The following is an 11602-nucleotide window of genomic DNA, read 5'->3' as shown; positions in this document are numbered from 1 at the left end:
ACAGAGGGAGAAATTAGTGACAAGGAGGATGACTCCCTCCCATCTGTCCTAATTAGGGAGACCAGGGTCCCTCAAATCCTGACTCCACAAGTCAGAGAAACCAATTGATCCACAGCGGAGACCAGTAACTCTGGAAGCATTGAGGGTAGCCTCAATGAAGATGACCTCCTGTTAGCCAGGATGGCCAAAAAATTGGCTTTGGAGAGACAGCTCCTAGCCATAGGGAGGGAAAGACAAGAGATGGGTTTAGCTCCCATCAATGGTGGCAGCAACATAAATAGGGTCATAGAGAATACTGACATCCTAAAACTCCCCAAAGGGATTGTAACAAAATATGAAGATGGTGATGACATCACCAAGTGGTTCACAGCTTTTGAGAGGGCTTGTGCAACCAGTAAAGTAAACAAATCTCACTGGGGTGCTCTCCTTTGGGAAATGTTCACTGGAAAGTGTAGGGATAAACTCCTCACACTCTCTGGAAAATATACAGAATCATATGACCTCATGAAGGCTACCCTGATTGAGGGCTTTGGATTCTCAACTGAGGAGTACAGGATTAGGTTCAGGGGGACTCAAAAATCCTCGAGCCAGACCTGGGTTGATTTTGTTGTCTTCTCAATCAAAACACTAGATGGTTGGATAAATGGCAGTGATGCAAATGATTATGATGGACTGTATAACTTGTTTATGAAAGAACATATTTTAAGTAATTGTTTCAATGACAAACTGCATCAGCATCTGGTAGACCTTGGTCCAATTCCTCCCCAAGAATTGGGAAAGAAGGCAGACCATTGGGTCAAGACTAGGGTGACCAAGACTTCCACAGGGGGTGACCAAAAGAAAGGGGTCACAAAGCCTCCCCAGGGGAAGTGTATTGAGACATCCATGGGAAAAAGTAAAGTGTCTTCTATAGGGCCCCATAAACCTGCTCAGGAGGGTGGGTCCAAAGCTTCTTCACAATCCTCATTTGGGTATAAGGGTAAAAACTTTGATCCCAAAAGGGCCTGCTGTCGCATCTGTACTCAACATGGACACCAAAGTGGAGACAAGGCCTGTCCCAACTAAAGAGTGGGAGTGGATATAGTGGGTCCACTTGAACCTCCCACAGCATCAGGGAACCAATACATCCTAGTAGTAGTGGATCATGCTTCTAGGTACCCTGAAGCAATTTCCCTTAGGTCCACTAATGCCCCTGAAGTAGCCAAAGCACTCAGAGATATTTTTACCAGAGTGGGATTTCCTAAGGAGGTGGTTTCTGACAGAGGTACCAACTTCATGTCAGCTTACCTGAAACATATGTGGAATGAGTGTGGGGTGACTTACAAATTCACCACACCATACCAACCACAAGCCAATGGCCTTGTTGAGAGATTCAACAAGACATTGAAGGGCATGATCATGGGGCTCCCTGAAAAACTCAAAAGGAGATGGAATGTCCTCTTACCATGCCTGCTTTTCGCCTACAGAGTGATGCCTCAGAAAGGAGTAGAGTTTTCCCCCTTTGAACTTCTGTTTGGCCATCCTGTTAGGGGACCACTAGCTCTTGCTTAAGAAAGCTGGGAGATACCTCTCCATGAGCCTAAACAAGATGTGGTGGACTATTTACTAGGCCTACGTTCAAGGATGGCAGAGTACATGGAAAAGGCAAGCAAAAACCTTGAGGCCAGCCAACACCTCCAGAAGATGCGTATGACCAAAAGGCTGCTATGGTTGAGTTTCAACCAGGGCAGAAAGTCTGGGTTCTGAAGCCTGTGGCTCCAAGGGCACTTCAGGTCAGATGGAGTGGCCCTTACCCAGTTCTTGAGAAAAAAAGTCAGGTCACCTACCTGGTTGACCTAGGCACTAGCAGGACCCCCAAGATCCATGTGAACCGCCACAAACTCTTTCATGATAGGGCTGATGTAAACATGTAAATGGTTACAGATGAGGACCAGGAAGCAGAGAGTGAACCTCTCCCTGATCTCCTCTCCACTGACCCCAAAGATGGCTCAGTAGATGGAGTGATCTATTCAGACACCCTCTCTGGCCAACAGCAGGCTGACTGCAGGCAAGTCCTCCAGCAGTTTGCTGAGCTCTTTTCTTTAACCCCTGGTCAGACACACCTGTGCACCCATGACGCAGACACAGGAGACAGCATACCGGTCAACAACAAAATATTTAGACAGTCTGCCCAAGTTAAAGAAAGCATCAAAGTGGAAGTCCACAAGATGCTGGAGTTAGGAGTGGTTGAGCACTCTGGCAGTCCCTGGGCTAGCCCAGTGGTCTTGGCCCCCAAACCTCACACAAAAGATGGCAAGAGAGAGATGAGGTTTTGTGTGGACTACAGAGGGCTTAACTCTGTCACCAAGACAGATGTTCACCCCATTCCAAGGGCAGATGAGTATTTGGCAGCACCTAATTTGTCTATTAGCTCAAGTACCTTTGACTTGACAGCAGGGTACTGGAAAATAAAAATGGCACCTGGAGCAACAGAGAAAACAGCATTCTCTACACCTGATGGGCACTACCAGTTTACTGTGATGCCCTTTGGCTTAAAGAATGCCCCTGCCACCTTCCAAAGGTTGGTGAATCAAGTCCTTGCTGGCTTGGAGTCCTTTAGTGCAGCTTATCTTGATGATATTGCTGTCTTTAGCTCCAACTGGCAGGATCACCTGGTCCACCTGAAGAAGGTTTTGCAGGCCTTTCAAGCAGCAGGCCTCTCTATCAAGGCATCTAAATGTCAGATATGGCAGGGTACTGTGGTTTAGTTGGGCCACCTTGTTGGTAGAGGCCAAGTTCAGCCACTCCAACCCAAGATCCAGACTATTCTGGACTGGGTATCTCCAAAAAACCAGACTCAGGACAGGGCATTCCTTGGCTTGACTGGGTACAATAGGAGGTTTGTGAAGGGATATGGATCAATAGTGACACCCCTCACAGAACTGACCTCCAAGAAAATGCCCAAGAAAGTGAACTGGGCCTTTGACACCCCTAAGTAAGCCATGTGTGCAGCACCAGTTTTGAAAGCTCCGGATTACTCTAAGCAGTTAATTGTGCAGACAGATGCCTCTGAACATGGGATAGGAGCAGTCCTGTACCAAACAAATGATGATGGCCTTGACCAGCCTGTCGCTTATATTGGCAGGAGGTTACTCCCAAGGGATCAGCATTAGAGTGCCATTGAGAGGGAGGCCTTTGCTGTGGTCTGGTCCCTGGGGAAGTTGAGACCGTACCTTTTTGGTACTCACTTCATAGTTCAAACTGACCACAGACCTCTCAGATGGCTAATGCAAATGAAGGAGAAAACCTTAACTGTTGAGGTGGTCCATATCCCTACAGGGAATGGACTTTGTAGTGGAACACAGACCTGGGACTGCCCATGCCAATGCTGATGGTCTTTCAAAATTCTTCCACTTGGAAAATGAAGACTCTCTTGGGAAAGGTTAGTCTCATCCTCTTTCATTTGGGGGGGGGGGTGTAAGGAAATGCCTCCTTAGCATGGTTACCCCCTGACTTTTTGTCTTTTGCTATTGCCAAGTTATGATTGAAAGTGTGCTGGGACCCTGCTAACCAGGCCCCAGCACCAGTGTTCTTTCCCTAAACTGTACCTTTGCTTCCACAATTGTCACAGCCCTGGCACTCAGTTAAGTCCATTGTAAATGGTACCCCTGGTACCAAGGGCCCTGATCCCAGGGAAGGTCCCTAAGGGCTGCAGCATGTCTTAGGCCACCCTGGGGACCCCTCACTCAGCACATGCACACTGCCTCACAGCTTGTGTGGGCTGGTGGGGAAAAAATGACTACGTCGACATGGCACTCCCCTCAGAGTGCCATGCCAACCTCACACTGCCTATTGCATAGGTAAGTAATCCCCTCTAGAAGGCCTTACAGCCCTAAGGCAGGGTGCACTATACCACAGGTGAGGGCATATGTGCATAAGCACTAATCCCCTACAGTGCCTAAGAAAAACCTTAGACACTGTAAGTGCAGGGTAGCCATAAGAGTATAGGGTCCGGGAGTTTGTCAAACACAAACTCCACAGTTCCATAATGGCTACACTGAAATCTGGGAAGTTTGGTATCAAACTTCTCAGCACAATAAATGCACACTGGTGCCAGTGTAGAATTTATTGTAAAATGCACCCAGAGAGCATTTTAGAGATGCCCCCTGAATACCAATCCGACTTCTAGTGTTAGGCTGACCAGTTTCTGCCAGCCTGCCAGAACCAGATGAGTTGCTGGCCACATGGGAAGAGTGCCTGTGTCACTCTGTGGCCAGGAACAAAGCCTGTACTGGGTGGAGGTGCTTCTCACCTCCCCCTGCAGGAACTGTAACACCTGGTGGTGAGCCTCAAAGGCTCGCCCCTTTTGTTACAGCGCCACAGGGCATCCCAGCTAGTGGAGATGCCCGCCCCTCCGGCCACTGCCCCCACTTTTGGCAGCAAGGCTGGGGGAGATAATGAGAAAAACAAGGAGGAGTCACCCACCAGTCAGGACAACCCCTAAGGTGTCCTGAGCTGAGGTGACCCCTGCCTTTAGGAATCCTCCATCTTAAGTTTGGAGGATTCTCCCAATAGGATTAGGGGTGTGCCCCCCTCCCCTCAGGGAGGAGGCACAAAGAGGGTGTAGCCACCCTCCAGGACAGTAGCCATTGGCTACTGCCCTCCCAGATCTAAACACCCCCCTAAATTTAGTATTTAAGGGCACCCCAGAGTCCAGGAAATCAGATTCCTGAAACCTGAAACAAGAAGAAGGACTGCTGACCTGAAAGCCCTGCAGAGACGACGGAAGACGACAACTGATTTGGCCCGAGCCATACCGGCCTATCTACTGACTCGAAAACCTGCAACAGCGACGCATCCAACAGGGACCAGTGACCTCTGACGCCTCAGAGGACTGCCCTGAACCAAAGGACCAAGAAACTCCCATGACCAGTGGCTCTGCTCAACAAACAGCAATAATATTGCAACTTTCAAAGACCTCACTCTTCCGTGGGAAGCGTGAGACTTCTCCCTCTGCACCCGACGCCCCTGGCTTGAGATCCAGAGAACCAAAACCACAGGGAGGACTCCCAGGTGACTGCAACCCCGTGAGTAGCTGAGACTACCCCCCAGGGCCCCCACAGCGACGCATGCAGAGAGAAACCAGAGCATACCCCTGACCGCAACTGCCTGTAACAAGGGACCCGACGCCTGTACCAAGCACTGCACCCCCAGGACCAGAAGGAACCAAACCTCAGTGCAGGAGTGACCCCCAGGTGACCCTCTGCCTAGCCCAGTCGGTGGCTGGCCCGAGAAGCCCCCCTTTGCCCTGCCTGCACCGCTAGAGTGACTCCCGGGTCCCTCAATTGAATCCAATACAAAACCCGACGCCTGCTTTGCACACTGCACCCGGCTGCCCCTGTGCCGCTGAGGGTGTGTTTTGTGTGCCTACTTGTGACCCCCCAGTGCTCTACAAAACCCCCCGATCTGTCCCCCGAGGACACGGGTACTTAACTGCTGGCAGACTGGAACCGGAGCACCCCTGTTCTCCATAGGCACCTACGTGTTTTGGGCACCTCTTTGACCTCTGCACCTGACCGGCCCTGAGCTGCTGGTGTGGTAACTTTGGGTTGCTTTGAGCCCCGAACGGTGGGCTGCCTATGCCAAGGAACTTAGATTGGAAGTGTCTTACTTACCTGATAAACTAACCATTACTTACCTCCCCCAGGAACTGTTGATTTTTGCACTGTGTCCACTTTTAAAATAGCTTATTGCCATTTTTACTAAAACTGTGTATACTTTTGCCTTAATTCAAAATTCCTAACTTACCTGTGTGGAATACCTTGCATTTTATGTATTTACTTCAAATCTTGAACTTGCGGTTCTAAAAATAAATTAAGAAAAGACATTTTTCTATATAAAAACTATTGGCCTGGAGTTAAGTCTTTGAGTGTGTGTTCCTCATTTATTGCCTGTGGGTGTACAACAAATGCTTAACACTACCCTCTGATAAGCCTACTGCTCGACCACACGACCACAAAATAGAGCTTTAGAATTATCTATTTTTGCCACTATCTTACCTCTAAGGGGAACCCTTGGACTCTGTGCACACTATCTCTTACTTTGTGATAGTATATACAGAGCCAACTTCCTACACCATGTCTTCATAGATCGGCGAATTCTGTGGTGCTACACCTTCTTCATCTTCAGTGTCATTGAAGTTGATTGCATCACTTAATTTGTCTTTCGAGGCTTCGCTGTCGCTGCTATCAACATTGATTGGGGATACCAGTTGCGGCAAATTTTTGAGGCTGAGCTTTTCAAGCCGCTGGCAATGTTCCTCCTGAAACCCAGTAACATCAGAACCCCCATCTTTAGGGGCAGTCTGCTGTGCATTCTCATCCAACACAAGAGGTGTTAGGATCCAATAATATTTATTGATAGGGTTCTGGGCTCCTGAGGCAGTGGCTTTTCTGGTGAGTGGATTGTATCTCTTCATATTGCCTAGACAACCTATTTCAGCAGTGGTTCACGGTTTGGCATGTTGCTCTAACCAACTCCTTATATGTATTCTATGGTTCAAAAATGGCGTACGCCTTAACAACACATAGCGATCACATGCTCTCCCTGATAGCTCCAATATGCTGCTGGGGTTACATGTGGTGTTAATCACATGTCACGGCTTTTGTAGCTACTGCCCACCCCTCTTTTTGGATTAGCAGGTCATGCTCCCTTGACCCCCCTCCTTCGCAAGACCTCTGCGACTCTCTTGACACCTTTTTCCATCACAAGATCACGGAAATCCACGACAGCTTCAACTCCTCGCCTCCCACTACCACTGTGGCCACCTCTAACCCCAACGCACCCAGCCACACCAACCTCTTGCTCTCCTGGACCAACATCAACGACGAGGACACCAACAAAACCCTGCCCCCACCATATCTTCAACAAAGCGAGCCCCACCATCGCCTCCCAACTCCGTATTTTCATTAATATCTCCTTCGAGACCGCCACCTTTCCGGAGAGTTGGAAGCACGTCGAAGTCAACGCCCTGCTAAAGAAACCCAAAGCGGACCCTGGAGACCTCAAGAATTACCGGCCCATCTCCCTCCTTCCCTTCCCGGTGAAGGTCATCGAGAAGATCTTTAATGGCCAACTGACCTGCTTCCTGGAGGACAACAACACGCTGGACATCTCCCAATCCAGATTCCGTAGGAACCACAGCACCGAGACCGCCCTCTTAGCCGCAACCGACGATATCAGGACAATGCTCGACAAAGGCGAAACCTCAGCCCTCATCCTCCTGGACCTCTCAGCTGCCTTTGACACCGTCCGTCTGGGACCACACCCTCTGCACTCGCCTCTACGACGCAAGGATCCGCCACAAGGCCCTGGAGTGGATCACATCCTTCCTCTTGGGCAGAACTCAGAGTACGCCTCACTCCCTTCCTGTCGGAAGCCACCAAGACCATCTGAGGCATCCCCCAAGGATCTTCTCTCAGCCCAACCCTTTTTAACATCTACATGGCACCTCTCGCCAACATCGTCCGATCCCACAACCTCAACATCGTCTCCTATGCCGACGACACCCAGCTGATCCTCTCACTCACCAAGGACCCCGCCACCGCCAAAACCAACCTACACGACGGACTGCATGCCATCGCCAACTGGATGGAGAAGAGCTGCCTCAAATTTAACTCAGACAAGACAGAGATCCTCATCCTCAGCACCTACCGCTCTGCATGAGATGACTCCTGGTGGCCAGCCACTCTAGGAACCACACCAACACTTACCACCCACTGGCACAATCTAGGTTTCATCCTAGACTCATCACTAACCATGACCCAGCAAGTCAACGCCATCTTATCTTCCTGCTTCAACACCCTCCGCATGCTTCGCAAGATCTTCAGATGGGTCCCCACCGAAACCAGAAGGACAGTCACCCACGCCCTCGTCAGCAGCAGACTGGACTACGGCAACGCGCTCTACACGGGAACCACGGCCAAGCTCCAGAAGAAACTACAATGTATACAGAACGCCTCTGCACGCTTCATCCTCAACATCCCACGCCACGACCACATCTCAGCCCACCTCAGAGACCTACACTGGCGTCCCGTCATCAAGAGGATCACCTTCAAACTCCTCATCCACGCCCACAAAGCTCCCCGCAACGCGGGCCCTGCCTACCTCAATGAGCGACTCACCTTCCATACTCCCACCCGCCAACTCCGCTCCGCCAACCTCGCCCTCGCCACCGTCCCTCGCATCTATCGAACTACAGCCAATGGCAGATCCTTTTACCACCTTGCCGCCAAGACCTGGAACACCCTCCCTGTCCACCTACGACAGACCCAGAACCTCCTGACCTTCAGTAAATGCCTCAAGACCTGGTTATTCGAGCAGTAGCAATCCTCCCCCCCCCCATCAGCGCCTTGAGATCCTAGTGGGTGAGTAGCACGCTTTACAAATGATTGATTGATTGATTAGATAGCAGTGAGGAGGTTTGGTCTGCACTCCCAATGCTCCACCCTGTGAGGAGGTCCCCATGCAGCCTCTTGGTCCTGAATGTCGGACATGTCCAGACCTGTCCTCTTGGGCTCTGAAACAGGTTGCACACCAGCAATGCCCTCATTTTACACTGCCCATAGACCTAGACACAAGGGAATAGGACCCTAGCATATAGCTAACACGTGACCCCATGATGTCACAACCCACGTGACACACCTAAATCAGGGCCTACGTCAGCACGGGCGGGGGCACCCACGTCACTGTCTATGTCACCACGGGCGTGATACCTCTCAAAAGCTTGATGGAAGGTATCCCCTTATTAGAACATTGGAAGTTGGCAGCTCCATTGAAAACAATGGAGTGCTGCGGGCTTTTACTGGCCGGTAAAAGCCCGCAGCGCCAACATTCCAATGGGCTTTGTTCACAGCAGAAGCTGTGAACAAAGCCTCATGGAGCCCGAGGGGATTCTAATCCCCTCGGGCTCCGTGAGCAATTTGTTTTTTTAAGAGAACATTCTGCCCTGAGTGGCAGAATGTTCTAATAGCCTTAGAACCCGCCATAGCGGGCTCTACCGGCTATTAAAGGCCCTTTCCCTTGTTAAATGCCCTCGCCTTCGGCTCGGGCATTTAACTCGGGAGCGGGCCTTTAATAGCCGGTAGAGCCCGCTATGGTGGGTTCTAAGGCTATATACTACTCTGACCCATCAAGCAGGTAGGGGAACTGGGAGCTTCAACGAAAACAGAACAATAAATAGTAAACTCCAAAATGATAGGCATTTGTAAATCGTGAACATCAAGTGAAAGTAGTTGCCACATCGGAATAGTAACAAGGAACAAATTAAAAAATGGGGAAGGCTGCACCACAGATGAAGGGGAAGTGGGAATCTGGAGCGGTTAGCATAGCCAACTTCCAAGCTGGGCTCTAGAGTGTCCTATATCAGGGTGTAATTCAACCAGTCCGGGGTTGTACCTTGCTTTCTGGGACTTGTAATCCTGAATTTCTATTGGCATTAATAAGGTCTACAGGTACCAGCTGTAAAACAAGCTTGGTGTGGCAGATTTACACATGGAAATGGGAACTTTGAGAGCTATGCTTCCAGGGCACACTCAATGAATAATTAATTAAATTAGCACTTGTATCTGTGGCAGCTTTGTGTAGGGGGTTTTCCTGTACTGTGTGAAAGGAGTCACAACGCTAGCACTCCGGTATGAGGGGTTTGGGGTGCGAAGACAATAGAGAACCGGTTAGGAGGTCTCAGACCACCTTCAGTTTTCTACCGGCGGATGGGGGAGGGGACGACGGCACGAGATAGAGACAGGAAGCCATGTGAGGGAGGAGAGAGTGTGGGAGGAGGAGTCAAGGAGGGGGGCGGCTGTGGGAGACTGTCATGAATGGGTGGAGAGAGGGTGGGACTGAGAGACTGGCTCAGGGACAAAGAGGAGAGGGCGAGACAGCCGGCGCCGGGTACACACGAGGCGGAGAGACATCCAGGGGCGAGACACAAAGAGCCGTCAGCAGGAGGGACGACAAAAGATAACCAGTGGAAAAACTCAAGAGTGCAATAAATAGTATCTGCTGGAAATTCCCAGACACTAAATAGACAGCCAAAAAGAAGGTACGGAGAAACAGCAAGAGACAGGACCAAGAGAAACAGGGATAGCAGCAGAACACACTGCCACAGCAAGATACAACCAATAGGAAAACACAGAGTCAGCGAGAGCACACGAGGTCTAATGACTGGGGCATCCTGTGGGAACAAGAGAGACACAAAGAGAGACGGCGCCGCGAGCCCTGCGAGAGAAACACTGGCAGTGAGTGAGGCTATAGACAGAAACAGGCAGTCATCTGAGAAACCCCACGAGCAGAGGAGGTGAGCGACGGGGCAGCGAGTCGAACTTGGAGACAGTAAGGATCCTGTTCTGCGGGAGGCGAGGAAATCCTGGTGCTCATACATAATTAATAAGTATTTGTAAATAACCTGGAGCGGGGTAAAGAGAAAGTCAGCGGTGAGAGAGACCTGACATAGGGCTGTTCTCCCCAAGAGACGCCACGTGTGTCTTCATTGTGTGATCCATTCAGAGGAGACGATCTTTACAATACTGTCATTGACCATTTTCACCGGGGCTGACAGGTCCGTAGCTCTCAAGTGCCTCCACTAGTGATAATTCTCTTTACAGCGCTACCTCGGCTGTGGCCTTGCCGCCCTGAACTCTGACTTGAATTCTCTCCGTAATTCACCGGCCATGGCGACTGTAAGCAGCCCCGAGAGCGGGCCCCACTCGCCCCGCGTGTACTTCCAGAGTCCGTCGGGGCCCCGGGCCGCTGGCGACGACACCGAGGAGATCCCTGTCCGGCGGCAGGGGAAAGTGACGGTCAAATACGACCGCAAGGAGCTGCGCAAGCGCCTCAACTTGGAGGAGTGGATCCTGGATCAACTCATCAAGCTGTACGACTGCGAGGTAAGCAAGCGTACCCCCACTCAGAAGTAACCCCAACTCCCCTGTAGAGTCCCTTAAACCATGCGGCTATGTGAGAGAATGTAGCCTGAAAAACTTGCACCCACCCTTGTTTAGTAGCAATCCAAACGATCGATTCTTCAGCTAGACAGTAAAAATGGAACCACAAAGCACCAAGGGGCCCACGACCATTGGTGAACTCTAAGCCAGCATCTCTGGGGCCTAGATAACCATGCACCTAGGAAAAGGACAGACCTGAGAATTCACCCCTAGATGTATGTACCCCGCGCTTTCCCAACAGTAAATCAAGAGTCACCTCTTAAAATCCCAGCATGCGGATAGATGGAGGCAGTTATTGGGATCACTAAACAAACATCAATAAAATATATCACCATGCACTCACTAACTTGTGAATAGACGTACCCCGTCAGATAGGCACCCCTAAATGCTGTTCAACAACAATGAACCAACTGGTGAAATCCTATTCAGCAACCGAGCCCCTGGTATTAATGTACAACTAACCATAGATCAACCAGACCGACACAGAGCAATTAAACTCGACTAAATAGGCCCACGATCTACCACTCGCCTGCTGCCCAGGCAGGTAGAACTCCCACCTACAGGGCCACTGTTCAGACATAGCTGGTAGACTGTACACAGGCCTCAGCTATCCATCACAC

At 50.4% G+C, this 11602-nt stretch overlaps 1 protein-coding gene across 1 annotated transcript in view; it reads left to right on the top strand.

Annotated features, from left to right (window-relative positions):
• The first annotated feature begins 9872 nt into the window (after positions 1-9872).
• Positions 9873-11602, top strand: part of PPP1R14B (protein phosphatase 1 regulatory inhibitor subunit 14B) — a 38292-nt gene continuing 36562 nt past the window's right edge. Inside the window, exon 1 of the mRNA XM_069207905.1 lies at positions 9873-10925. Coding sequence (XP_069064006.1) covers positions 10710-10925 — 216 coding nt within the window. The 5' untranslated portion in view covers positions 9873-10709. The remainder of the gene's footprint in view (positions 10926-11602) is intronic.

This window comes from Pleurodeles waltl, chromosome 9 (assembly GCF_031143425.1).
Source record: "Pleurodeles waltl isolate 20211129_DDA chromosome 9, aPleWal1.hap1.20221129, whole genome shotgun sequence".
NCBI lineage: Eukaryota > Metazoa > Chordata > Amphibia > Caudata > Salamandridae > Pleurodeles > Pleurodeles waltl.
This window is presented reverse-complemented; position numbering and strand designations above follow the sequence as displayed.